At 45.8% G+C, this 25,443-nt stretch overlaps 2 protein-coding genes across 3 annotated transcripts in view; one reads left to right on the forward strand and one right to left on the reverse strand.

Annotated features, from left to right (window-relative positions):
- Window positions 1-14,938, forward strand: part of LOC143285522 (nuclear pore complex protein Nup93-like) — a 35,133-nt gene extending 20,195 nt beyond the window's left edge. The window contains exons 17-23 of the mRNA XM_076592875.1: window positions 729-845; window positions 1,950-2,068; window positions 3,332-3,449; window positions 4,835-4,918; window positions 10,338-10,408; window positions 11,388-11,451; window positions 12,723-14,938. Coding sequence (XP_076448990.1) covers window positions 729-845; window positions 1,950-2,068; window positions 3,332-3,449; window positions 4,835-4,918; window positions 10,338-10,408; window positions 11,388-11,451; window positions 12,723-12,842 — 693 coding nt within the window. The 3' untranslated portion in view covers window positions 12,843-14,938. The remainder of the gene's footprint in view (window positions 1-728; window positions 846-1,949; window positions 2,069-3,331; window positions 3,450-4,834; window positions 4,919-10,337; window positions 10,409-11,387; window positions 11,452-12,722) is intronic.
- Window positions 14,939-20,106: 5,168 nt separating this feature from the next.
- The window catches only part of LOC143285890 (uncharacterized), a 24,713-nt gene continuing 19,376 nt past the window's right edge, over window positions 20,107-25,443 (reverse strand). For both annotated transcript variants that reach the window (XM_076593335.1, XM_076593336.1), the window contains 3 exons: window positions 25,289-25,443; window positions 23,507-23,691; window positions 20,107-20,946 (listed from right to left, as the gene is read on the reverse strand). The exon at window positions 25,289-25,443 is cut by the window's right edge and continues 1 nt beyond it. In XM_076593335.1, coding sequence (XP_076449450.1) covers window positions 20,619-20,946; window positions 23,507-23,691; window positions 25,289-25,443 — 668 coding nt within the window. In that variant the 3' untranslated portion in view covers window positions 20,107-20,618. The remainder of the gene's footprint in view (window positions 20,947-23,506; window positions 23,692-25,288) is intronic.

Genomic DNA, 25,443 nt, shown 5'->3' on the forward strand with positions numbered 1-25,443 from the left:
ATGAACACAGGCACGCACAAACACAAACATACATAAACAGACACGCACACAGGAACACACAGGCATACGCATACATATGCACATGTAAACTCATACCTTCCCCCCAACCCCTCCCGCACAGACACATGCACCACAGAGGCACAGACACACAAACGCACACACACTCACATGCACCACAGAAGCACAGACACACAAACACACACACTCTCACATGCACCACAGAGGCACAGACACACAAACACACACACACTCACATGCACCACAGAGGCACAGACACACAAACACACACACTCTCACAAGCACCACAGAGGCACAGACACACAAACACACACACACTCACATGCACCACAGAGGCACAATCACACAAACACACACACTCTCACATGCACCACAGAGGCACAGACACACAAACACACACACACTCACATGCACCACAGAGGCACAGACACACAAACACACACTCTCACATGCACCACAGAGGCACAGACACACAAACACACACACTCTCACATGCACCACAGAGGCACAGACACACAAACACACACACAGTCACATGCACCACAGAGGCACAGACACACAAACACACACACACTCACATGCACCACAGAGGCACAGACACACAAACACACACACACTCACATGCACCACAGAGGCACAGACACACAAACACACACCTGTATTCCCAGCTGTGCCGTCACGCCGTCAGTGGGTAACTGTTGACTTTACAGCCGGGGGCCATTGACAAGTTCTGTCAGGACACGGACAGGATCATTGAGACTGTGGCCCGGGACACAGAGGCCAAGGGCATGTTTGAAGAAGCTGTGTCTCTCTACGACCTGGCCAAGGTGAGGCAGAGGGGCTGGAGGCTGTGGGATTTGTCATTTGTGTGGGTGTGTGTGGTGGAGTGAGTGTGTTTGTGTGTGTGTGTATTTGGATGTGTGTATAGTAGTGTCTGTATGCATGTTGGAGTGAGTGTGTTTGTGTGTGTGTGTGTATTTGGGTGTGTGTGGATGCTAGTGTCTGTGTGTGTGTTGGAGTGAGTATGTTTGTGTGTGTGTGTGTGTGTGTGGTGGAGTGAGTGTGTTTGTGTGTGTGTGTATTTTTGGGTGTGTGTGGATAGTGGTGTCTGTATGCATGTTGGAGTGAGTGTGTTTGTGTGTGTGTGTGGATGGTAGTGTCTGTGTGTGTGGTGGAGTGAGTGTGTTTGTGTGTGTGTTTGGGTGTGTGTGGATGCTAGTGTCTTTGTGTGTGTTGGAGTGAGTGTGTGTGGATGGTAGTGTCTGTGTGTGTGTTGGAGTGAGTGTGTTTGTGTGTGTGTGTGTGTATTTGGGTGTGTGTATAGTAGTGTCTGTATGCATGTTGGAGTGAGTGTGTTTGGGTGTATGTGTGGATGGTAGTGTCTATGTCTGTGTTGGAGTGAGTGTGTTTGTGTGAATGTGTATGTGTAAGTGTGTTTGTGTGTAACAAAGATAGAATAAATGAATAGAGTGGGAGGGAGCTTCTTTATCATGGTGAATTTGCCTGCACTATTTAGTATTTAGCTGACACTTGAGGATTTCATCATAGTCTGCAGCTGTCATCCCATATTTAGCAACAACAGTAAAGGAACAAAGATATGGGGAGTTCTTTTTGAACAGCCCACACAATTGGTAGGATCTAGCCTCAGTCAGTGAAGTTTCTCAGTCTTTTTATTTTATTTTTATAATGTAGTCCTGTGTAGGATATGGAGCTTGAAAGAGCAACACAATAGATCATGAAACTCAACAACTGGACTTGGTTAGAGAGAGAGGTGATGGTGCTAAGAATATGTCAGTTTGGTGTGTGTAGGGCTGTGTGGTGTGGGGTGGTGTAATGGATTCAATGTGTGTGTGTGGTGTGTTGTGTCTGGTGCGATGTGTGTGGTGTGGTGTGTCTGGTGCAATGTGTGTGGTGTGGTGCGGTGTGTGCAGAACCAGGACAAGGCGGTGGTGCTGATGAACAAACTGCTGAGCAAGGTGGTGTCCTCCCCGGCCAGTCCTGAGGGCAACAGGGACCGCCTGAAGGCACAGGCCGTTTCCATGGCTCACAGGTCAGTCTTGTGTGTGTGTGTGTGTGTGTGTGTGTGTGTGTGTGCTGATCTTTGATTTAACTTCTCTTCACTAAAGTGATTCGTAGATAAGAGATACAGAGCAGAAAGTGGCAAAGACTGGTTCAGACGTCACAGCCAGAGCACACAGTTTGAAGAGCTAATCCTGTGTCCATGTGACTTGCAGAGCACACAGTTTGAAGAGCTAATCCTGTGTCCATGTGACTTGCAGCTTCACAGAGCAGACAGAGGCAAAGAATGGTTCAGACGTCACAGCCAGAGCACACAGTTTGAAGCACTAATCCTGTGTCCATGTGATTTGCAGAGCACACAGTTTGAAGAGCTAATCCTGTGTCCATGTGACTTTCAGAGCACACAGTTTGAAGAGCTAATCCTGTGTCCATGTGACTTTCAGAGCACACAGTTTGAAGCACTAATCCTGTGTCCATGTGACTTTCAGAGCACACAGTTTGAAGAGCTAATCCTGTGTCCATGTGACTTTCAGAGCACACAGTTTGAAGTGCTAATCCTGTGTCCATGTGACTTTCAGAGCACACAGTTTGAAGAGCTAATCCTGTGTCCATGTGACTTTCAGAGCACACAGTTTGAAGTGCTAATCCTGTGTCCATGTGACTTTCAGAGCACACAGTTTGAAGAGCTAATCCTGTGTCCATGTGACTTGCAGGTTCACAGTTTGAAGTGCTAATCCTGTGTCCATGTGACTTTCAGAGCACACAGTTTGAAGTGCTAATCCTGTGTCCATGTGACTTGCAGAGCACACAGTTTGAAGCACTAATCCTGTGTCCATGTGACTTTCAGAGCACACAGTTTGAAGAGCTAATCCTGTGTCCATGTGACTTGCAGAGCACACAGTTTGAAGTGCTAATCCTGTGTCCATGTGACTTTCAGAGCACACAGTTTGAAGAGCTAATCCTGTGTCCATGTGACTTGCAGAGCACACAGTTTGAAGTGCTAATCCTGTGTCCATGTGACTTGCAGAGCACACAGTTTGAAGAGCTAATCCTGTGTCCATGTGACTTGCAGGTTCACAGTTTGAAGTGCTAATCCTGTGTCCATGTGACTTGCAGGTTCACAGTTTGAAGTGCTAATCCTGTGTCCATGTGACTTGCAGAGCACACAGTTTGAAGAGCTAATCCTGTGTCCATGTGACTTGCAGGTTCACAGTTTGAAGAGCTAATCCTGTGTCCATGTGACTTGCAGAGCACACAGTTTGAAGTGCTAATCCTGTGTTCATGTGACTTGCAGGTACCGGACGGTGGGACAGAACATGACGGCTACCAACTCTGGCACCTTTTACCTGCTGCTGGACCTCATCACCTTCTTTGACCAGCTCCACGCCGCTGCTGTGGACCAGGCCTTGGATGTGAGACACGCTTGTTTTTGTACAGATTTCTTCTTCGTTCATGGGCTGAAACTTCCACATTCACTTGTATGTACACAAGTGGGCTTTTTATGTGTATGACTGTTTTTACCCTGCCATTTAGGCAGCCATACTCCATTTTCGGGAGTGTGCATGCTGGGTATGTTCTTGTTGCCATAACCCACTAAACGCTGACATGGATTACAGGATCTTTAATGTGCGTATTTGATCTTGTGCTTGCGTATACACACGAAGGGGGTTCAGGCACAAGCATTGCACATTCATTTGATCATAGATGCCACCTGTTACAATTTTGCCGTATTTTGTTACGTTTGAACGCAGCTTATTTAGACGTTATGCCAACGTCAAAATTATTCTGACGAGTTCATTTTCAACTACATAGCAAAAGAAGTGTAAACAGAGCACCAATAAGAGACTTGACTGTGGAGAACAGACCGGATGAAGAAATTACAAACAGCTTTTTTGTTTCTGTTACACTGTGTTGCAGGTAGGCCCAAGTGTTTGTATGCCTTGTTGATAGAATGTATGTTTGTTTATGTAGCTCGGCGTCTGGGTGTTCATATCATATTCAAAATGTTCCTGCCAAATTTCCTGATTGTTCCTACGAACACTTGACAGGGGTTGCCATCTCTGTTTGATTGAAAATAATTTAATCATCTCTACTCCCTAAAATGGTGCACAGCTGCCTACATGGCGGGGTAAAAAAGTCATACACGTAAATGTCCTCTTGTCCATAGAAGTGAAGGTGTGACTTGCAGCCCACAAATGCAAAAGAATATGAATGATCTCGTTTTCTATATATAATTTTTTTGCTGCCCCAGAATCAGATGTATATCTTCCACTTTGAATTTTGCCACAGACAATACTTTAGTTGCCATGAAAATACTTTTATGTGCACTAAGTACATGCTTCATGCAGGACCTGGATGTATTGTCTCGTCTAGTTTTAGACAGCTACTTGAGTGTTTAGTGTAGGGGGAGACAATTCTGGCAAGTGTAGGATTTGATCCCATACCCTCAGATTCCCTCACTCCTGAGGCAGACACATTATATACCATTGTTCAGGCATGCATTTGTGTGTGCTACTGTATCCAGGCTTGATGTATGCATTGCATTTGTATGTCTACATATGCACAAGTGCGTATTTGTTTTTGTGTGTTTATGTCTGTCATATTACCTTAGCAAATGACCTTCACACTTATTTCTTATCTTTGCAGAACTTTTCAAGTCTTGATTTTTGAATCAGACACCACCACCACCACACCCCTCTCTCCAAAGAAAAGCTTATTTTTGAATTGTGTTGTAATATTGTTTGACTGTACTCTCAGTGGGGCAGTTGTAAGAAAGGTCACCCTGTTCCTGTTGCAGACGATCAAGCAGCTGAAGTTACTGCCCTTTAAAACAGAAGAGGTGGAGCACAGGGTGAATGGGTTCCGCACTTTCTCCGATGAGGTAAGGAACATGAACAGGAATCTGCTCACCCCTTCTCTCTCTTTCTCTCTTTCCTTTCTCTTTCTGTGCCTTTCTCCTCTGTCCTTCCTGCCTTCCTCCTCCCTCCCTTCCTCCTCCCTCCTTCCTCCTTCCTGCCTTCCTCCTCCTTCCTTCCTGCCTTCCTCCTCCCTCCTTCCTGCCTTCCTCCTTCCTGCCTTCCTCCTCCCTCCTTCCTGTCTTCCTCCCTCCTTCCTGTCTTCCTCCTCCCTCCTTCCTGTCTTCCCCCTCCTTCCTGCCTTCCTCCTCCCTCCTTCCTGTCTTCCTCCTCCCTCCTACCTGTCTTCCTCCTCCCTCCTTCCTCCTCCTTCCTGTCTTCCTCCTCCCTCCTTCCTGTCTTCCCCCTCCTTTCTGCCTTTCTCCTTCCTCCTTCCTGCCTTTCTCCTCCCTCCTTCCTGCCTTCCTCCTTCCTGCCTTCCTCCTCCCTCCTTCCTGCCTTCCTCCTTTCTGCCTTTCTCCTTCCTCCTTCCTGCCTTTCTCCTTCCTCCTCCCTCCTTCCTCCTTCCTGTCTTCCTCCTCCCTCCTTCCTGTCTTCCACCTCCTTCCTGCCTTCCTCCTCCCTCCTTCCTGTCTTCCTCCTCCCTCCTACCTGTCTTCCTCCTCCCTCCTTCCTCCTCCCTCCTTCCTCCTCCCTCCTTCCTGTCTTCCTCCTCCCTCCTACCTGTCTTCCTCCTCCCTCCTTCCTCCTCCCTCCTTCCTGTCTTCCTCCTCCCTCCTTCCTGTCTTCCCCCTCCTTCCTGCCTTCCTCCTCCCTCCTTCCTGCCTTTCTCCTCCCTCCTTCCTGCCTTCCTCCTCCCTCCTTCCTGCCTTCCTCCTCCCTCCTTCCTGCCTTTCTCCTTCCTCCTCCCTCCTTCCTCCTCCCTCCTTCCTGCCTTTCTTCTCCCTCCTTCCTGCCTTTCTCCTCCCTCCTTCCTGCCTTCCTCCTCCCTCCTTCCTGCCTTTCTCCTCCCTCCTTCCTGCCTTCCTCCTCCCTCCTCCCTCCTCCCTGCCTTTCTCCTCCCTCCTTCCTGCCTTCCTCCTCCCTCCTTCCTGCCTTTCTCCTCCCTCCTTCCTGCCTTCCTCCTCCCTCCTTCCTGCCTTCCTCCTCCCTCCTTCCTGCCTTTCTCCTCCCTCCTTCCTCCTCCCGCCTCCTTCCTGCCTTTCTCCTCCCTCCTTCCTGCCTTCCTCCCCCCTCCTTCCTGTCTTCCTCCTCCCTCCTTCCTGCCTTCCTCCTCCCTCCTTCCTGCCTTCCTCCTCCCTCCTTCCTGCCTTTCTCCTCCCTCCTTCCTCCTCCCGCCTCCTTCCTGCCTTTCTCCTCCCTCCTTCCTGCCTTCCTCCTCCCTCCTTCCTTCCCACCTCCTTCCTGCCTTCCTCCTCCCTCCTTTCTGTCTTCCTCCTCCCTCCTTCCTGCCTTCCTCCTCCCTCCTTCCTGTCTTCCTCCTCCCTCCTTCCTTCCTTCCTCCTCCCTCCTTCCTGCCTTTCTCCTCCCACCTTGCTGCCTTTCTCCTTCCTGCCTTTCTCCTTCTTCCTGCCTTCCTCCTCCCTCCTTCCTGCCTTCCTCCTCCCTCCTTCCTGCCTTCCTCCTCCCTCCTTCCTGCCTTCCTCCTTCCTGCCTTCCTCCTCCCTCCTTCCTGCCTTCCTCCTCCCTCCTTCCTGCCTTCCTCCTCCCTCCTTCCTGTCTTCCTCCCTCCTTCCTGCCTTCCTCCTCCCTCCTTCCTGCCTTCCTCCGCCCTCCTTCCTGCCTTCCTCCGCCCTCCTTCCTGCCTTCCTCCTCCCTCCTTCCTGTCTTCCTCCCTCCTTCCTGCCTTCCTCCTCCCTCCTTCCTGCCTTTCTCCTCCCTCCTCCCTCCTTCCTGCCTTCCTCCTCCCTCCTTCCTGCCTTCCTCCTCCCTCCTTCCTGCCTTTCTCCTCCCTCCTTCCTGCCTTCCTGCCCCCTCCTTCCTGCCTTCCTCCTCCCTCCTTCCTGCCTTTCTCCTCCCTCCTTCCTGCCTTCCTCCTCCCTCCTTCCTGCCTTTCTCCTCCCTCCTTCCTGCCTTCCTGCCCCCTCCTTCCTGCCTTCCTCCTCCCTCCTTCCTGCCTTTGTCCTCCCTCCTTCCTGCCTTCCTCCTCCCTCCTTCATGCCTTTCTCCTCCCTCCTTCCTGCCTTTCTCCTCCCTCCTTCCTCCTCCCGCCTCCTTCCTGCCTTTCTCTTCCCTCCTACCTGTCTTCCTCCTCCCTCCTTCCTGCCTTTCTCCTTCCCTCCTTCCTGTCTTCCTCCTCCCTCCTTCCTGTCTTTCTCCTCCCACCTTGCTGCCTTTCTCCTTCCTGCCTTTCTCCTTCTTCCTGCCTTCCTTCTCCCTCCTTCCTGCCTTCCTCCTCCCTCCTTCCTGTCTTCCTTCTCCCTCCTTCCTGCCTTCCTCCTCCCTCCTTCCTGCCTCCCTCCTTCCTGTCTTCCTCCTCCCTCCTTCCTGCCTTCCTCCTCCCTCTTTCCTGTCTTCCTCCCTCCTTCCTGCCTTCCTCCGCCCTCCTTCCTGCCTTCCTCCGCCCTCCTTCCTGCCTTCCTCCCTCCTTCCTGCCTTCCTCCTCCTTCCTTCCTGCCTTCCTCCTTCCTGTCTTCCTCCTCCCTCCTTCCTGCCTTCCTCCTCCCTCCTTCCTGCCTTCCTCCTCCCTCCTTCCTGTCTTCCTCCCTCCTTCCTGCCTTCCTCCTCCCTCCTTCCTGCCTTCCTCCTCCCTCCTTCCTGCCTTCCTCCGCCCTCCTTCCTGCCTTCCTCCCTCCTTCCTGCCTTCCTCCTCCCTCCTTCCTGCCTTTCTCCTCCCTCCTTCCTGTCTTCCTCCTCCCTCCTTCCTGCCTTTCTCCTCCCTCCTTCCTCCTCCCGCCTCCTTCCTGCCTTTCTCTTCCCTCCTACCTGTCTTCCTCCTCCCTCCTTCCTGCCTTTCTCCTTCCCTCCTTCCTGTCTTCCTCCTCCCTCCTTCCTGTCTTTCTCCTCCCTCCTTCCTGCCTTTCTCCTTCCCTCCTTCCTGTCTTCCTTCTTTCCTCCTCCCTCCTTCCAGCCTTTCTCCTTCCCTCCTTCCTGCCTTCCTCCTCCCTCCTTCCTGTCTTTCTCCTCCCTCCTTCCTGCCTTCCTCCTCCCTCCTTCCTGCCTTCCTCCTTACTGTCTTCCTCCTCCCTCCTTCCTGCCTTTCTCCTCCCTCCTTCCTGTCTTCCTCCTCCCTCCTTCCTGCCTTCCTCCTCCCTCCTTCCTCCTCCCTTCTTCCTGCCTTTCTCCTTCCCTCCTTCCTGTCTTCCTCCTCCCTCCTCCCTCCTGCCTTTCTCCTTCCCTCCTTCCTGTCTTCCTCCTCCCTCCTTCCTGCCTTCCTCCTCCCTCCTTCCTGCCTTCCTCCTTCCTGCCTTCCTCCTGCCTCCTTCCTGCCTTCCTCCTTCCTGCCTTCCTCCTCCCTCCTTCCTGCCTTCCTCCTTCCTGCCTTCCTCCTTCCTGCCTTCCTCCTCCCTCCTTCCTGTCTTCCTCCTCTCTCCTTCCCTCCTTCCTGTCTTCCTCCCCCATCCTTCCTGCCTTCCTCCTCCCTCCTTCCTGTAAGTAAAGAGAGAGAGAAAGAGTCAGTGTCTCTCACATTATCTAGTGAAATAACCACAGAACTTTGTAAACAGGGAGGAAGTAAAAATGCTTTGGTTATGAAATTACATTAGTTGCAGAATCTTAGTTGGGAAGCTTACAGGTTGTTTATTATCAAACATAACAACATTGACAGTATGAGTAATTGATAAGGAGATAGCATTCTAATACCTTACTTAGCATATGTGTGGTCATTGAAAATAAGGAGTATGTATAACCCTGTGACAGTTGGTGTGTACCTGAATGTTTTGTCTACAAGCGACCTCTTCACATCTACATAAGTGCTACTGTTAGAAGGATCTTACCAGTGTCTGCAGTTCGGCCAAATTGTATTTTGGTTTGGTTGTGTTCAGAGTCTTTAATTCTGTTTGTTTGTTCATTTCTTTTCTGTTCATATTGGAGGAGGAAAGACAACCAGACTGCCTATCAGAATGATTTTTTGCAAATTTTGTACACAGTTTTTGATTGAGTGCAGTAATATGTAACACTGAAGGAAAATACTTCCCAAAAAACAGAAGGAAGAAAGAATAAAATAAAGTGACACTGAATGTAATGATTGTATGAAGTTGGATGTGTTTTATCATTGTTAAACCTGTTGGCCCTGTACCATGACGGGGTGTGACAGTAACCAGTGGGGAAGGACACACACCTCAGTGAAAGTATAACAGCTGAGGGGCCAGGTTGTGTCGACTCACTTTGTACTGCCACTTAGCTCCCCTGACTTTCCCCACAGACATTTATATGGGCAAGAAATAAAATCACCAAAAAAACAAATGTCAGAATCTATTAGATGAAAACTTCCAAACTGATCAGTAACATAATGAGTTAGTTGGGGACAAGCTATAAAACTTCCTCCCTTCTTATGCTATTATCCAGTGAGATGATGAAAATATCCATATTTATTGTTTGAAATTCGCACACACTGATGACTTGTAAACGAATCCAGGAAAGCACACAGAGTTTGAAACAGATTGAATTCAGGACGTTGTATAGCCCTGTTAGGGCCCCTTCATCCAGTTATGTTGTCAGCCTTGTGACTGAGAAGAAACTGGGTCAGACGCCATTGTTGACACACACTGTTCATGTGAACCAGTCGCCTAGAAAATAACTCTCCTGTTCACAAGCATCTCAACATACCCAGCTTTTATTGGTCGCAGTGGAGAGTGGGGAGGTCAGTTGAGATATTCTTTGATTTAATGTCATTATGCAAATTAGATGCCACTCCAAAAATTCAAAACTTTCCAAAGCTCTGTTCTGGCTCCTTCATCTGAAACAGTTGTAAACAGAAGGCCCACGGTACTCTGAGTACATTTTTTTCCCCCCTGAAATTACACACGTATTGTAGACAAATACTCAAGAATTCATTTACAGCTTAGTCTTTTGTGAAGGACTTTGACTCTCAAACTAGGAGGCAAGATTCTGCTGGCTCTTAGTGCTGCAGCCTTGTGGGCTAGTTGGCCTTTGGGGACTATCCCAACGCCAACAGTCGTAAAGCCCTCATGGCTGAGAGAGTGGGGATGTTACATGGGCAAGACACTCTCCACTGTAATCAAACTCTGTCCCACACAGTCAGGACAGCACTTGCCTTCTCTGCTGTTCTGAAGGTCATAGTCATACCCCCCAAAAACACCCTCAAGAATTAGATTTTAGAGTATGCAGGTCTGGACAACAGACCACGTGAACAATATAACTACTCAGCCGATGAAAGCTTTAGGATTAATCCCCAGGTCCAGGCCCTTCATAATTTCAGACATGGTCTGTGAATAACAGTGACGATCCATCCAGTTATAGCAGTACACTGTGTGTGTGTGACAGATCCGGAGGAACATGCCAGACATTCTGTTGGCAACAATGACGCTTCTTCATACCAGGTACACACAGACCAGGTCAGTCTTCACAGGCAGCTTGTTGTGTTGTGCTGCCTGTGTGCTTGTGCATTAGTGTGTGTGTCTGTGAGAATGCTTCGTCGTCTTCTTCATTCGTGAGCTGCAACTCCCATGTTCACTTGTATGTACACGAGTAGGCTTTTATGTGCATGACTGTTTTTACCCTGCCATGTAGGCAGCCATACTCCGTTTTCAGGGGTGTGTGTGCTGGGTATGTTCCTGTTTCCATAACCCACCGAATGCTGACATGGATTACAGGATCTTTAACATGCGTATTAGATCTTCTTTTTGCGTATACCCACAAAGGGGTTCAGGCACAAGCAGGTCTGCACATATGTTGACCAAGGAGATTGGAAAAATCTCCACCTTTTTCCCACCAGGCACCGTTATCAAGATTCGAACCTTGGACCATCAGATGAAAAGTCCAGTGCCTTAACATGGCTATTGCGCCTGTTTGTGAGAATGCTAAATTGAATCCTGCTATATTTGCTAATGTACCAGTTTTTTAATTTTTGAAAATGTTGTATATATATATATATTATCCTTGCAACTCAGAACTGTTCCACCATGCGACTCAGGTACAATTCCTAACAAAGACATGTTGTATTCTGTTCTGTCAAGCTTGATTACACTGGAAGTATATACTTAGCATGATGCTGACATGTTGTCCATTTCATTTCGTGAACTGTAGTGATATTTCTTGGAAGACAGTTCCTTGGGAGAGGTCTGTGGGACTTTTAACCATAATTCTATTGCTGTTTTATGGCTAAGTGTTGGTCCTCTGTGAACATACCCAGTGGATGTTTTATGGCTAAGTGTTGTTCCTCTGTGAACATACCCAGTGGATGTTTGATGGTTAAGTGTTGTTCCTCTGTGAACATACCCAGTGGATGTGTGATGGTTAAGTGTTGTTCCTCTCTGAACATACCCAGTGGATGTTTTATGATTAAGTGTTGGTCCTCTGCACACTGTGTGACAGGAGCAGTGGTGTGCAGAGCCCAGTGCCGGGACAGACAGGCATCAAGGATGGAGGCAAGGAGACTGTGAGTATCTTCAGTTATCACCTGTGTTTGTTCATCAACTGTGTTCCTCCATCACTGTGTTTGTTCATCAACTGTGTTCCTCCATCACTGTGTTCGTTCATCAACTGTGTTCCTCCATCACTGTGTTTGTTCATCAACTGTGTTTATTCCCAACTTTGTTCATTCAACATCGCCTGTGTTCATTCATCACCTCTGTTCTAAACTATTGTAAGACTATCTTCCTTCAAAACCTCTTTTCTACCTCTTTTCTTAACTGTACTATCTTCCTTCAAAACTTCTTTTCTATACTGTGTTAAGACCAAGATTCTTTGTTCAAAGCCTATTTTCTATGCTATAACTATATTGAGACTGTGAGTATCATTGTTCAATGCCTCTGTTCTGAATATGTTAAGACTGAGTATCTTCGTTCAACACCTCAGTTCTAAACTATGTTAAAAGTGAATATCGCCATTCAGTACCTCATTTCTGTACCATCATGTTAAGACTATCTTCATTCAACACTTTTATTCTAAACTATGTCAAGACTGAGTGTCTTCATTCAACACCTCTGTTCTAAACTATGTTAAAAGTGAACAACGCCATTCAATACCCCTTTTCTACACTATCATGTTAAGACTGAGTGTTTTGATTCAACACCTCTATTCTAAACTATGTTAAGACTGAGTATCTTCGTTCAACACCTCTGTTCCAAACTATGTTAAAAGTGAACATCGCCATTCAATACCTCTTTTCTATACTGTCATGTTAAGACTGAGTATCTTCATTCGACACCTGTTCTAAACTATTTTAAGACTGAGCATCTTGATTCAACACCTATCTTATGTTTTCATCACACATACTACACAGTCACCCACTGGTGCAGACTCTGGCATGGGGTCTGATTTCTGCACCAGTGGTATGTTAGATGTTCATTTTTTTTTTAAAGATATAAATTCCTGATACTGTGGGCCCTGTTGTGAAGGGTGATGAGAGTTGAATGTGAAGATGGAGCCAGAGACAGTAGATGTAACACTGCATTCAGTTTCTGCATCATCACTGTGTCCATGGAAGTGGGCCATCCCAGCAGGTAAATCAACTGATCAACTCCATTCTTTGCAAGTCACTGAGACACATCTTGTCACACAAAGGCTGATTTTGTCTCTGATACAAACAGCAGGTCCCTCTTTCATTCCCACACATATTTTTCCTTGCCATGCCCCCTCTCCCACTTCCCTCCCCTGTGGAATTAAGACCGTTGCCAGCATCATGTATTTTTTTGTTGTTGTTTTCAGTTCCTGAACTACCTGCGTTCCCAGGCCAAGACGCTCATCATGTTTGCCGGAATGTTGCCATACCGACTGCCAGGCGATGTCAACGCACGACTCGTTCAGATCGAAGTGCTGATGAACTGAAGCAAGCTGGGACTTTTTGATTGATTGGATGCACTGTACTTGTCTGGTATCGTTCAACAAAACAAAACAAACAGAAAAGGCCCCACAGCCAGCTCTCTGTGCCACCAACCACTGAATTGTTGACTGTTTTAGAAATGGCTGTCATTGCCCCACCCACCCTCACCCCACTCAGCACCTCCAGTTTGTCAGAAGACTGACTGTACTTTAAAATATTGTTGCTGCTTGTGTCATTCAATGTGGACTGTGTGGAGGGTGGGGGTTTGGGAGGGGCTGGGGGGGGGGGACAGGTTCTCATCTTGGCAGCTTGTGGGAGACAGGTATGACTACTTCTACTACTACTAATGATGAATGGCATTTGTAAGCGCATTTCTCTAAGTGAAATTAGACTCAGTGTGGCGCAATTGCCCCTTCCAGCACTTAAGGGAAAAGTAGGTAACATATTGCCCTGTGCTGAAGAACGTTAGGTTCTGTGTTTTGACACCTACATCTTTGTCCGTAGTTCACAGATCATGAGTTATCGACCATTTAGTTCAGAACAGGTAGGTTTTTATGTTGACATGCCACACAATAGTTTGTTCTTTGTGTTGAATGGTGTGAGTTGCAAGACTGAGGAGAATTAAAGAGAGAAAATGGCCAGGCCATGACCTGAGGATGTGTCTGTCCAGTGCCGGTGATGTGAGGGTGGTGTGGCAGGTACACAGGGAGTCTGCACACACTGATGAAGCAGTTCACCTGCATCTTTAACCCCTCAGCTGCTGACCTTGACCAAGTGAAAACAGTGTGGACGGAGTTTCCAGTGCGACAACTGCTTTTTTGTACTTGTCAGTGGTGTAAGTTATTTTGCTGGAAAAAATTATGAGGAAGGAGTCCAGATAGAGAGTGTTGACCTGTGACCTCCATCTTTCAGGCAACAGCACTTCACTGGTGAACATGCTGGTCAGCACCAAAGGGGTTAAGACCATCGAGCTGCTTCACAAGTGTCCACAGTTTCCTTCTTTTTCTTTATTCTTATATATATATATATATAATGGAAAATGGTGTAGACAGTGTCTTTCACTGACAGGAAGATCACCCAGTCATAGTCAGGCATTATCATTTCCATGGTATGGGGCAGAGAAAGGAAGCAGCCTCTTGATGTGTTGTTTCACAAAGGGAGCATTGTGCATTGTTCAGACACAGAGGGTTGTACCAGCTGTCTGATGGTGTTAGATGGAGAGAAGTAGATAACACTCATGTGAATATTGAAATGCAAGAACATTTGACACTGCAGTTTTATAGATAACGCTGATGTGAATATTGAAATGCAAGAACATTTGACATTGCAATTTTACAGATAATGCTTTTGTGAATATTAAAATGCAAGAACAATTTGACATTGCAGTTTTACTAAACACGCCTTTGACAAAAAATTAAAGTCTTAGGATTCAGCAAGGACATGTTGTGTTTGTGGCTAACTGCGTGACAAGTGCAGTGAGCACAGCTTCAGTCTGAACAGAAACAGGAAGCTCAGCACCACATGGATAGGGTCATGTCAGATGTCCAGTCTGGTCAGTCCTTTTGTAGTGAGGGAGGAAGGAGACAGGGGAAGGAAGGGAAATGGATGAGATAGATACGGGGCTCGGATGGAAAGAAGTGGAGGTGTATGTGTATGATAAATGAACACAGACTTTGATTGGACCATGTTGTGCTGTGAGTGTGGTTGTCGTACTGTCACTGTGGGGGAGAGTGTTGAGAGAACAGCATCCATAGGATTTTGAAATGTGTTCTTTGCATTGAACTATATAAGTGTGTGTGTGTGAGATCAAATTTTTATTTGTATGATTATTGTTTAACAGAAGTGTAATCATGGACAGTGTTGTTGGATAAAATATGTATGCATGTGGTATGTGCATGAATGCATTTCTGTACACATGTAGTGGTTGTGTGTATGTATGTGTCCATGTGATTTTGTTTGGTGTGTTTCGGTGTCAGTTTGTCCCATACTGAGAAAAGATCTTTGTGTTTTAATTCATCATTCACTGATGCATCACTGTTGTCGCGTAAATGATTGTCTCTTGACAGTTGTTAAACAAAAAGAAATAAAAGCATTTTTTTTAAGAAAATGAAATTGTGTGTTTGTAATCTCATATGTTGTGAAATTCTTTCTGAGATCCCTTTTTTTAAGTTTGGGTTTGGTAAAAAAAAAAAATCAATTGTGAGAAACCAAGTGGTGGTGGTGGTGTGTCCATCGAGATCGATGATGACCATCGTTGTCATCCAGATGGGGGATGGGGGATGGGGGGAGGGTGGTGGTGGGGTGGGGGGAAGGATGCTCATGAATCTATCTGTGAGTGCGCAGATGGCTGAATAGTCCAATCTGCGCACGAAATGTTCGCTGACAGTTGGGGCAGACAAAGACAGGCATATCATTGTCAGGGAGCTTGTTTGCCCGTGACTTTCTGGCCTGCCTCTTCTGAACAGCTGCAGCAGTCCTGTTGGCCTCGCACAACCTGGCGCCTTTGTGCACAGCAGCGCGCCATTTGTCACGGTCCACTGCAGATTCCTCCCAGGAGTCAGGGTTGATATCAAACGCTTTCAGAGAGACTTTCAGAGTATCTCTGAAGCGCTTCTTCTGACCTCCGTGTGATCTCTTCCCTTGTTGCAGCTCGCCATAGAAGAGCCTTTTGGGCAGCCGATGGTCTGGCATACGCGCCACGTGTCCAGCCCAGCGAAGCTGGGACTGCATCAGGATGGTGAAGATGCTGGGAAGGGTGGCTTTTGCGAGCACCTCTGTGTCTGGGGTCTTGTCTTGCCACTTGATGTTCAGTAGCTTCCTGAGGCATGTTGTGTGGAAGTGGTTCAGCTTCTTGGCATGTCGTTGGTACACTGTCCAAGTTTCGCAGGCGTACAGTAGTGTGGGGAGAACTACTGCTCTGTAGACCTTTAGCTTGGTCTCAAGACTAATGCCTCTTCTGTTCCAGACATTTGCATTGAGTCTACCAAAAGTTGCGCTTGCTCTTGCAATCCTGACGTTCACTTCATCGTCGATGGTCGCATTTCGTGACAGTGTGCTGCCAAGGTATGTGAACCGCTCCACCGCACTGAGTCTCTGACCGTTGACTGTGATGTTGGGCTCAACGTAGGGTTTCCCTGGGGCTGGCTGATGGAGAACTTCAGTTTTCCTCGTGCTGATGGTAAGGCCGAAGTTCCTGCTGGCAGTGGCAAACTTGTCGACGCCGAGTTGCATGTCAGCTTCAGATCCAGCGTTGAGGGCACAATCATCAGCAAACAAAAAGTCTCTGATGATGTCTGTCATGACCTTCGTTTTTGCTTGAAGCCTTCTGAGGTTAAACAGCTTGCCATCTGTTCGGTACTTTAGGCCGATTCCAACATCGCCATCTCTGAAGGCATCAGTAAGCATTGCAGAGAACATGAGGCTGAACAGCGTTGGAGCCAGGACGCAGCCTTGCTTGACACCATTTGTGACAGCAAAAGGAGCAGATGTTTCACCATTGTCCTGGACTCGAGCCTGCATGCCTTCATGGAATTGGCTGACCAAGGAAATAAATTTCCGAGGGCATCCGTACTTGGCCATGATCTTCCACAGTCCCTCTCTACTCACGGTGTCGAAGGCCTTAGTGAGGTCGACATAGGTGGAGAACAGATCAGCATTTTGCTCCTGACATTTCTCTTGCAGCTGCCTTGCAGCAAACACCATGTCAGTGGTTCCGCGCTCTTTCCGGAATCCACATTGGCTCTCAGGCAAATGACCTTGGTCAAGGTGTGCTGTGAGGCGGTTAAGTAGGATCCTGGCAAGTATCTTGCCTGCGATGGAGAGCAAGGAAATGCCCCGATGGTTATCACAATTGTGAGAAACCAAGTAGTACTGTTATGACTCATGTTCTGTGACATCTATTCACAGGTCAGCGTTAATATTCCCAATCTTGACCTCTGCAGAGGCATATAGTTCTGAAACCAACAGGCACTGGTGCGTCTGTAGCAGAGGGAAGAAATTCCAGCTTGACCCATTTGCATTTGTTGTCCACCACATATTTTGCTCAGGAAGTCATCAAAGTTGAATCCACAATTGATAGAGTGATAGGTCACAGATCATCATAGGAGAGTTAAAGAAGCTGTGCAAATCAAGATGAGAAGGCCTGACCACTGGTCTGGAACCCCCTCCAATTTATGACACTACTGCAATGCCATGGTCAGGCACCTGCAGCCAGGCAACACTGAAGAAGCTGTGCACGTATTCAGTTCACCCACAGCCTGACTGACCCCAGACTTTCCTGTATCACCTATGCTTGGGAAGATGGTTTGAAACCACTGAAACAAGAAGTAAGTTCAACTTTTGATTCTGAGTCAGGACATTTGTGCATGACTAACACATGCTGCACAGTGACGCCTGTTGTTCTCCACAAAATGACCACTTTCCTTCAAATTAGTTGCAGAAATGAGTCTTTTGTGACACTCGTAAATCTTGCCAGCACCAAAAATCACATCTGAGGAACTCGACACAAAAACCTACCCAACATCTGTGAAAGCAAATGAAAAAAGCAATACTGTTCTGGTGAAAACCAGAAGCAAATTGTTAAGCTAGCCAGGTTTCATTACATCTCTCTGTCTCTCCCTGTCTCTCTATGTACACTCAAAAATCACACACACACACGCACACACACAATTTTGATGAGAAAACTATCCAGTTTATTAACACAAGAAAAGCAAGATTCTTCCTTTCATGAAGTGATGGAACAAATCATTCTTACATTTATAACCAGAATAAATTACCATCACCTAAGCAGAAGAGGCATATCACATGTACATACATTGCAAATCAGTACCTGGAATCCACACAAAGGCTTCAGATCATCAGCCACAGAGATATTTATATTATTCCTGGAATACATACATGTGTGTCTGCATGGGGTTCACAAAAAATTAAGGACCACTTAGGAACTTGCACAGTTTTCTTCTTAGAGGCATGGTGAAATTATACTGATTTTTTAGGAAATCGGTGGTTGCCACCAGAGCAATGAGCAACAGGTGCTTCATTGAGTGTGCACTTTGATTATTTACAATGGAAGAACCACAGCTATCCTTCATAACCACAGACTAATTGTAAACACTGATTTTGAAGTGGATTTTCAAGCTGTTCATGGAGCATGTGTAAATGAAACAGCAGTTAGTGTTCAATGAAAGGCCAGTTGACCCTATGCAGCCTGCATATCTCATATCATCTCTTGATTTTTTTTTTTTTTTTTATAACAGTTTATGAAAATATGACTGCTAATGTTTTTATATGTGCTCCTTAACTTTTTGTGAAGTATATTTGTATATAGATCTCTCTCTCTCTATATATATATCGTGTTTATGTATATATATATATATATATATATATATATATATATGTGTGTGTGTGTGTGTGTGTGTGTGTGTGTGTGTGTGTGTGTGTTATCCTGGAATGCAGACAGCAAAATTATGTCACATCATTCAATATTTAAAACAAGCGTAAAACAAAAAAAAATCTGATCAGCACAAACAAGATAAATGAACGAATGGAAGATTGCCAGACAGCTCCCAGAGTCGGCGAGACGTTTTGAGATCGTCAGCCATATTTCTATGAATGCAAACAGCGACATTAAAATTAGCATCATGATATGATTTTGAATGCAAACAGCAACATTAAAATTAGCATCATGATATGATTTTGAATGCAAACAGCAACATTAAAATTAACATCATCCCATGAATCCGTCAGCCATCTGAATGCAAACAGCGACATTAAAATTCGTATCGGCCCATGATTCAAAGCTAGCACTAATCCACACAACATCTAAGCAGTACGAACAAGTAAAGTAAATAAATGGAGATTGCCAGCCAGTATACCCAATATACTCGGCGAGATGTTATGAGACATGAGTCATGTCTTCTTTTCAATTTTTTTTATATATATATATAAACATATAATGACAGTGAACATATAACATATATGGAACAAATTGTCACTCCAAATAAAACAAGCACAATCAACTGATAATTCAAGAAAGAGGAACACTATTTACAAAAATTCTTAACCATTTAATCATTTATAGAAGTTCTGACTTCTGACAGAAACTTGACAATTTGGGTGTGAAATCATGCATGCCCAAATTCTACCAAGCTATTTTATGAAACAAAGAAGGGCTCATCAAATGCTTCACTGCTTGTATTGTCGATACTATTCTAAAAGGACTACTCGTGAAAATGACAAAGCATGTAGCTGGAAGAAGAAACAGATATTATCAAGTCACCAGGCGACTAACTGTTGCAACAGGTGAGGGGGAAATGTAGTATCACAGTTAAAGACAAATTAGGAGGATAAGGAAACTGAAGAAACAACTTTTTGAAAAGTAACCTGTGTCATTTATCCTGTACGGTTGGCTTCTAATATGGCATCACTTTAAAGAATCATTTTGTCGTGGACAGACAAGAAAAAAAAAAAAAAGCCCATTGTACCTAATTGGCAACTTTATGCAAAACTTGAATTCAATTCAAAATTTGCTTTAAAAAGAAGAGAAAAATAAAGAAAGTCAGGTACTTGAAGAATTTCTGACAATTTCGTTCCCTCCAATGCAGGGATACTTATGAACTCTTAGTACAGTACTGTCTCCTCTCTCTGTGTCACTTGTGTATGGTTGACTGAGAACCCCCCTCACCCTCCACTCTATCACCTGTCTGCCTGCCCCTCCCTTTCTTACATATTTATGATATTAGTATATTTTCTACTCTTGTCTCCTCTCTCTGTGTGTCACTTGTGTATGGTTGACTGAGAACCCCCCTCACCCTCCACTCTATCACCTGTCTGTCTGCCCCTCCCTTTCTTACATATTTATGATATTAGTATATTTTTTACTCTGTGTTACCTGTGGAGTTATGCCCCCCTTTTTGTACAGCATTGTCTCCTTTTGTGTTGCAGTGTGTATGTATGTATAAGTGTATTCATATTTGCAGTAGTATAGTTTTGATAACATACATCGTGTATGTTGTGTGTGTGTGTGTGTGTGTCTGTTTTTCTCTTTCCAATGTATTTTATTAACACCATGCTTGTGCCTCTCTCTCTCTCTCTCTCTCTCTCTCTCTGTGTGTGTGGATTGTTCTTTCAGTCTGGATCTGGATCTGGATCAATACGTCGCAACATCCATCTACTGGCGTAAACGCGACGGTGGGGGGGTGCGCAGTACGTTGGTGTTATTGGCTTCTGGCTTTTGCCAGAGCCGATTTAAAACTATCCACCGACTATCCACAGTCTTCCTATGTATCTTATCATCACCATGCATACGACATTATTTAGTATTGTGTTGCGTAGACTCTGTTCAGGGCAGGGACTGGACGCAAGAAAGCAAATCAGTGTTTACCTGTTAGTGTTATCCTCGGAAATAAAGAATTTTGTCCCGTTTTGTCTTTCTAACTGTAGTGGAATACCCTCTCCCTCTTGTGTATATTCGATAGGACTTTTACACATTAAACCAAATGTGTCTGAGTCTTAGTCAGAGTCTCTCTCTCTCTCGGTGGTCGGAATTCAATCGGCATGAGTGAAGCCAAAGGCACTCCCTCCGGATGGCACTCCGGCAGTAGTTCTAGTGAGGACTTCCTCTTCCACCAAGGAACAATTGTGGTTGCAATCCAAAAGCGCAGAAGAGCACCCAAGTAAATTTAGGCACGCGTGCAGTATATATTTCTCTGTCTGTCTGTCTGTCTGTCCGTCTGTCTGTCTCTCCCTCCCTCCTTTCCTTCCTCCCTCACCGCCCGGCTCCCTTACGGCAGATCCTCCGAACGGGACATTTCCAGGCTGGTGGTGACAGAGTTCTTACGCTCCCCGCCCAGCCTCCTCAGACAGGGCCTCAACTTGAACACCTTGCGGCACTCCTCGCGGAACTTGTCCGACGTGAAGCTGTAGATCACCGGGTTGGACACGTTGCTCAGCAACGGGAACAGCTTGGCCAGGTCGAAGAAGGCTTTGGCCGCGGGGCCCATGTTGCTCTCTAGGTCCGGGATGATGATCAGAAGCACCATCATCACCAGGTAGGGGGTGTAGGTGACGAAGAAGACCACGGTCACGGCGATGAACACGTACGTGTGTTTTCTGGATACATAGACACACATCGAACTCGGTTGTGGTGGTACGACTTGTATTGATCTGTTAATTAATTAAAAGGGACGAAACTCTTGACGACTGATGATATTTTGTCCGCACTCCGGCGATGTTGATTAAAGGGGACCGAAAGCTATTTCGGATTGGTGATGCCGTTTAAAGGGGACCTAAAACTGTTACGGATTGGTAATATTGTTTAAAGGGGACTGAAAGCTTTTTCAGAATTGTAATGTTGTTCGAAGGAGACCGAACTCTATTTCATATTGGCGATGTTGTTTAAAGGGGCCCAACACTATTCCAGATAGACAGGAGATTGGACTCAATTTCAGATTAGCGATGGGATGTAAAGGGGACTTAACTCTGAGACTGATGATGATTTAAAGGGGACCGAACTCAATTTCAGACTGGTGATGTTGTTTAAAGGGATGCAGCAATGACATGACGCACTGGAAAAAAAAACCCAACCTTATGGCAACGAGAGTGTTGTCCTCTGGCAAAATTCTGTTGAAGAAATTCACTCTGATAGGTACACAAATAAATATATCCATGCACTCAAGTCCAGACTAAGCGTGTTGGGTTATGCTGCTGGTCAGGCATTTGCCTAGCAAATGCGGTGTAGCATATATGAATCTGTCCGAACACAGTGACTCCTCAGTCCATATCAAACTGAAACTGAACACTATTTCAGATTGGGGATGATATTTAGAGGGGATCAAACTTAATTTCAGACTGGCATTTAGATATGAAGACGACCAAACTCTGATTTCAGACTGGCGATGATATTAAAACGGGACGGAATTCTTTTTCATATAAACGATGATAACTGATTAAATGAGACAGAACTCTGTTCTGGATTTGCGATGATACTTAAATGGTACCGAACTCTATTTCAGATTGGCAATGATATCTGAAGGGAACTGAACTCTATTTCAGATTGGCAATGTTGTTTAAAGGGGATATGAACTTCACTTGAGATTTTTAATCTTGTGGAAAGACAAATATTAAACTAGGGAGCAAGGATCATTATCTTTAAAGAGTAACGAGTACTATCTCAGTTCAGTATTTAATTTTCGTGGAGATACGAACTTTATTTTATATTTCAAATGTCAGTAGCGATGACATCCATGACTGTATTCTGGAAACAGGACACAAAGTCAGCAGTGACAATTCTTGAACAGGAAGCGAACTACCTTTGATTTTATATGCCAACAGTGATGAACACCTGATTCTTTTCTCTCCCCCGTTTTCTTGTGTTTTGATCTGGAAGGCTAATAAAGTCGATGAGAAAATCTAAAGAGTGTGCGATCTTTATTTTTTTTTACAATAAATATGTTACAATCTCGCTAACCGTACTTAAAGGGAACACATGACTTATTTCAGATTTAAATGCAAAAATGTGATTAAAAAAAACAACAACAAAACACAAAGGCTTTGTGCTGGTTGCTGAAACACACATGAAAAAATATTATGCATGTGTTTACATGAATGTTTACGATTACAAAGGTAGAATAAGTAAATACATGGTCAATGTACTATGTACAAGAACAAGGCTTTACTTCATTGTAATAGATGACTCTCCACACTGTAGAAAGAAATCGCTGAAATGAAAGCCAGCAAAGATTTGAATTAACATATAATGGTAGCTACCGGAGTGGGTGTGGTGTGATATTAATTATTTTTGTTATCAATAACGATAATATGTCTTTATCTGAACCAGTTCTTATGACCCGAGAAGCGTGCCATATTGCAATATCTACACACTGTGGATAATGAAGCAGGGAGCCACACTGTGGCGTGCATGTTTCTGTCTCGGCTCACAATGCTGAGGGCCAAATTATTTCCTGGTTGCTTTTAGCAAGAAGGGTTTACCAGTCATCAACTTCTTTCCGGTTGTTCTTGTTACTGGTGGTGGTTTTACTGTTATCGTTGTTTGTCTTTTACGAAGTCCTTTAAGTAATTTCCTGTAATTGTATTTAGATTTTTTTTCTTCCTAATTTCACCCTCATTTCACCCTCATTTGCCCAGTTTCACCCAACCCTACATTCATTCACATCTCCCACCCCTTCTAACCGATAATACTCAAATGCATTCATAAATAGTTTAACAAAATGTCTTCAATCACCGATGTGTGTGACGGGACATTAAACAAAAAATTCCTTCCTTCCTTGTTTGTCTGCTTTCGAATCATGCGAATGTTTAAGGTGCTACAGACGGAAAACCTGCAGCAGCCACAAAATTTGGAAGTACATTTCACTTCGGTTACACCCCCCCCCCCTCTCTTTCTCTCTTTCTAGATGTCTGTCCACCACACACAGACACAGACACAGACAGACAGGCAGACAGACACACAGACACAGACACACGCACACACACAGACACAGACACACACACACACACACAACCACCATCACCCACCCATCCCACACGTCTCCCTTCTCCACCCCACCGACCCCACCCACCCCCTTCTCGGGGCCCCCTCTCTCTCCACCCCCTTCTACATAACCCCGCCCCCCAGCCCCCTCCACACACACACAAATGCAAGAGTACTCACGTGGCGACTCTCTTTGTGGAGCTCTGCGAGACTGTCGAGGGTCTACGGACCATGGTGCTTTGTCGGTGGTCGTGCTTTCGCAGGGCCCTGATGGTGAACCCGTACAGCAGCACCAGACTGCCAGTCACCGTCATAAAGGTCACCCCCGTCACAGCGGCGAACGATCCCAACAAGGCAACAGACACCTGGAACAGGCCCTCATGCATTGTATTGTATTGTATTGTATTGAATTGAATTGTATTGAATTGTATTGTATTATTCTTACAACAAATTTCTCTGTGTGAAATTCGGACTGATCTTCCCAGAGAGTGAGCGTCGCTACAGTACAGCACCACTGTTTTTGTTTGTTTGGTTTTTTTTGGTTTTTTTTTTCTGCCTGCAAGTGAATTTGTTTTCCAATCAAGAAGGATATGTTTTTACATAGAATTTAGCCCGGACGACCCTTTTGTCCCGTGCACAGAAGGGCAGGTGCCTGACCTGCGCATAAAACCAGCACGCTGTTCAGCGGCTGGACATTTAGAAAACCAGTCTTATGGCTGGACCTTTAGAAAACCAGTCTTAATGACCTCGCCCAGGATAATGACCCGTTCCCGTGAGTATGTTGACAGAGACCAGTTGTCCGCTGGAAAAAAGGAAAGAAAGAAAGAAAGAAAAAAAGTAAGAAAGAATCTGCCCGCCATGAACATGATCACGACAGTAAATGGCTTGGTAGGTAGTGTCCAAGGTACGTTAAATCAGAACAGACACAACTGAGTTTCAGTTTCAGTTTCAGTAGCTCACTGCGTTCGGACAAATCCATATACGCTACACCACATCTGCCAAGCAGATGCCTGACCAGCAGCGTAACCCAACGCTCTTAGTCAGGCCTTGAAGCAACTGAGCACCATCAAAGTGACTCAGCAAACAGTGCAGGGTCTCCTCAGCTGTGCGGCCTCCCGTCGATCTGATATCGATAGTTCCCCACGGACTGCTGACGTTGGGACTGCTGCAGACGAACAGATGAAACCGGGTGTGTGGCTGTGTGTTGAGGACTCGAAATGAGCTGTGCGGGAGTAATGCCACTGTCACGGTGCAGAGGGGACAGCCCCCGCCCCCTCCCCGCCCCTGTACCCCTCCCCCACCCCCACCCCCCCCAAAAAAGAGAAAAAATAAGAGACAGAGAGAGACAGAGACAGAGAGTGAGAAAGACAGAAAGAGAGACAGAGAGTGATGGTTTCATTGTATAGGCCTTGGCCCTTTACAAGTGGAGTAAACAATACGTATAAAGAAAGAATCAAAAACTTCAGTTTTGCTTCCTTTCGTCTGTAGCTTTGTGCACAACGTCAGCAACATTCATCACTCTTGTTTTGTTTTCTGCTGCCATCAGTAACGTAAATTCAAACATAGATGGATGCCTGTGATATTTAACAGGAATTAATTCATTCCTGGTTTTAGTGTATTTTGGACATTTAAGAAAAAAAATGTATCTCTAAGAGAGAGAGACAGACAGACAGAGGAAACGAAACGAAACGAAATGAATTTTTTATTTCACGAGGGTAGTGGAGTAAGCATAGCTGCTTTTTTTTTTCTTCTTTCATATCCATCCCTCAAGGGCAAAAAAAAGAAAGAAAAAAAGAAAAAGAAAAAGAAAAAAAAAGAGAGATCCGGAGAGAGAGAGAGAGAGAGAGAGAGATCCGGAGAGAGAGAGAGAGAGAGAGAGAGAGAGAGAGAGAGAGAGAGAGAGAGAGAGAGAGATGAAGAAGACCAGAGAGCTTCCCCAGCACGGCAGGGGCCTGTACTCACGCCGTCCTGCACGAAGCAGCAGGACAGGTTGACGGGCCCGTGGGGTCCGGGGAAGGAGGCGGTGTGTCTGCCGAACACCCACATGCCCAGCAGGCTGATGCCTGCCCCCACCACAAGACTTCCCCCGGTCAGCTTCTTGGCCAGGCTGAGGGTCA

The sequence above is a fragment of the Babylonia areolata genome, chromosome 9 (assembly GCF_041734735.1).
Source record: "Babylonia areolata isolate BAREFJ2019XMU chromosome 9, ASM4173473v1, whole genome shotgun sequence".
Taxonomy (NCBI): domain Eukaryota; kingdom Metazoa; phylum Mollusca; class Gastropoda; order Neogastropoda; family Buccinidae; genus Babylonia; species Babylonia areolata.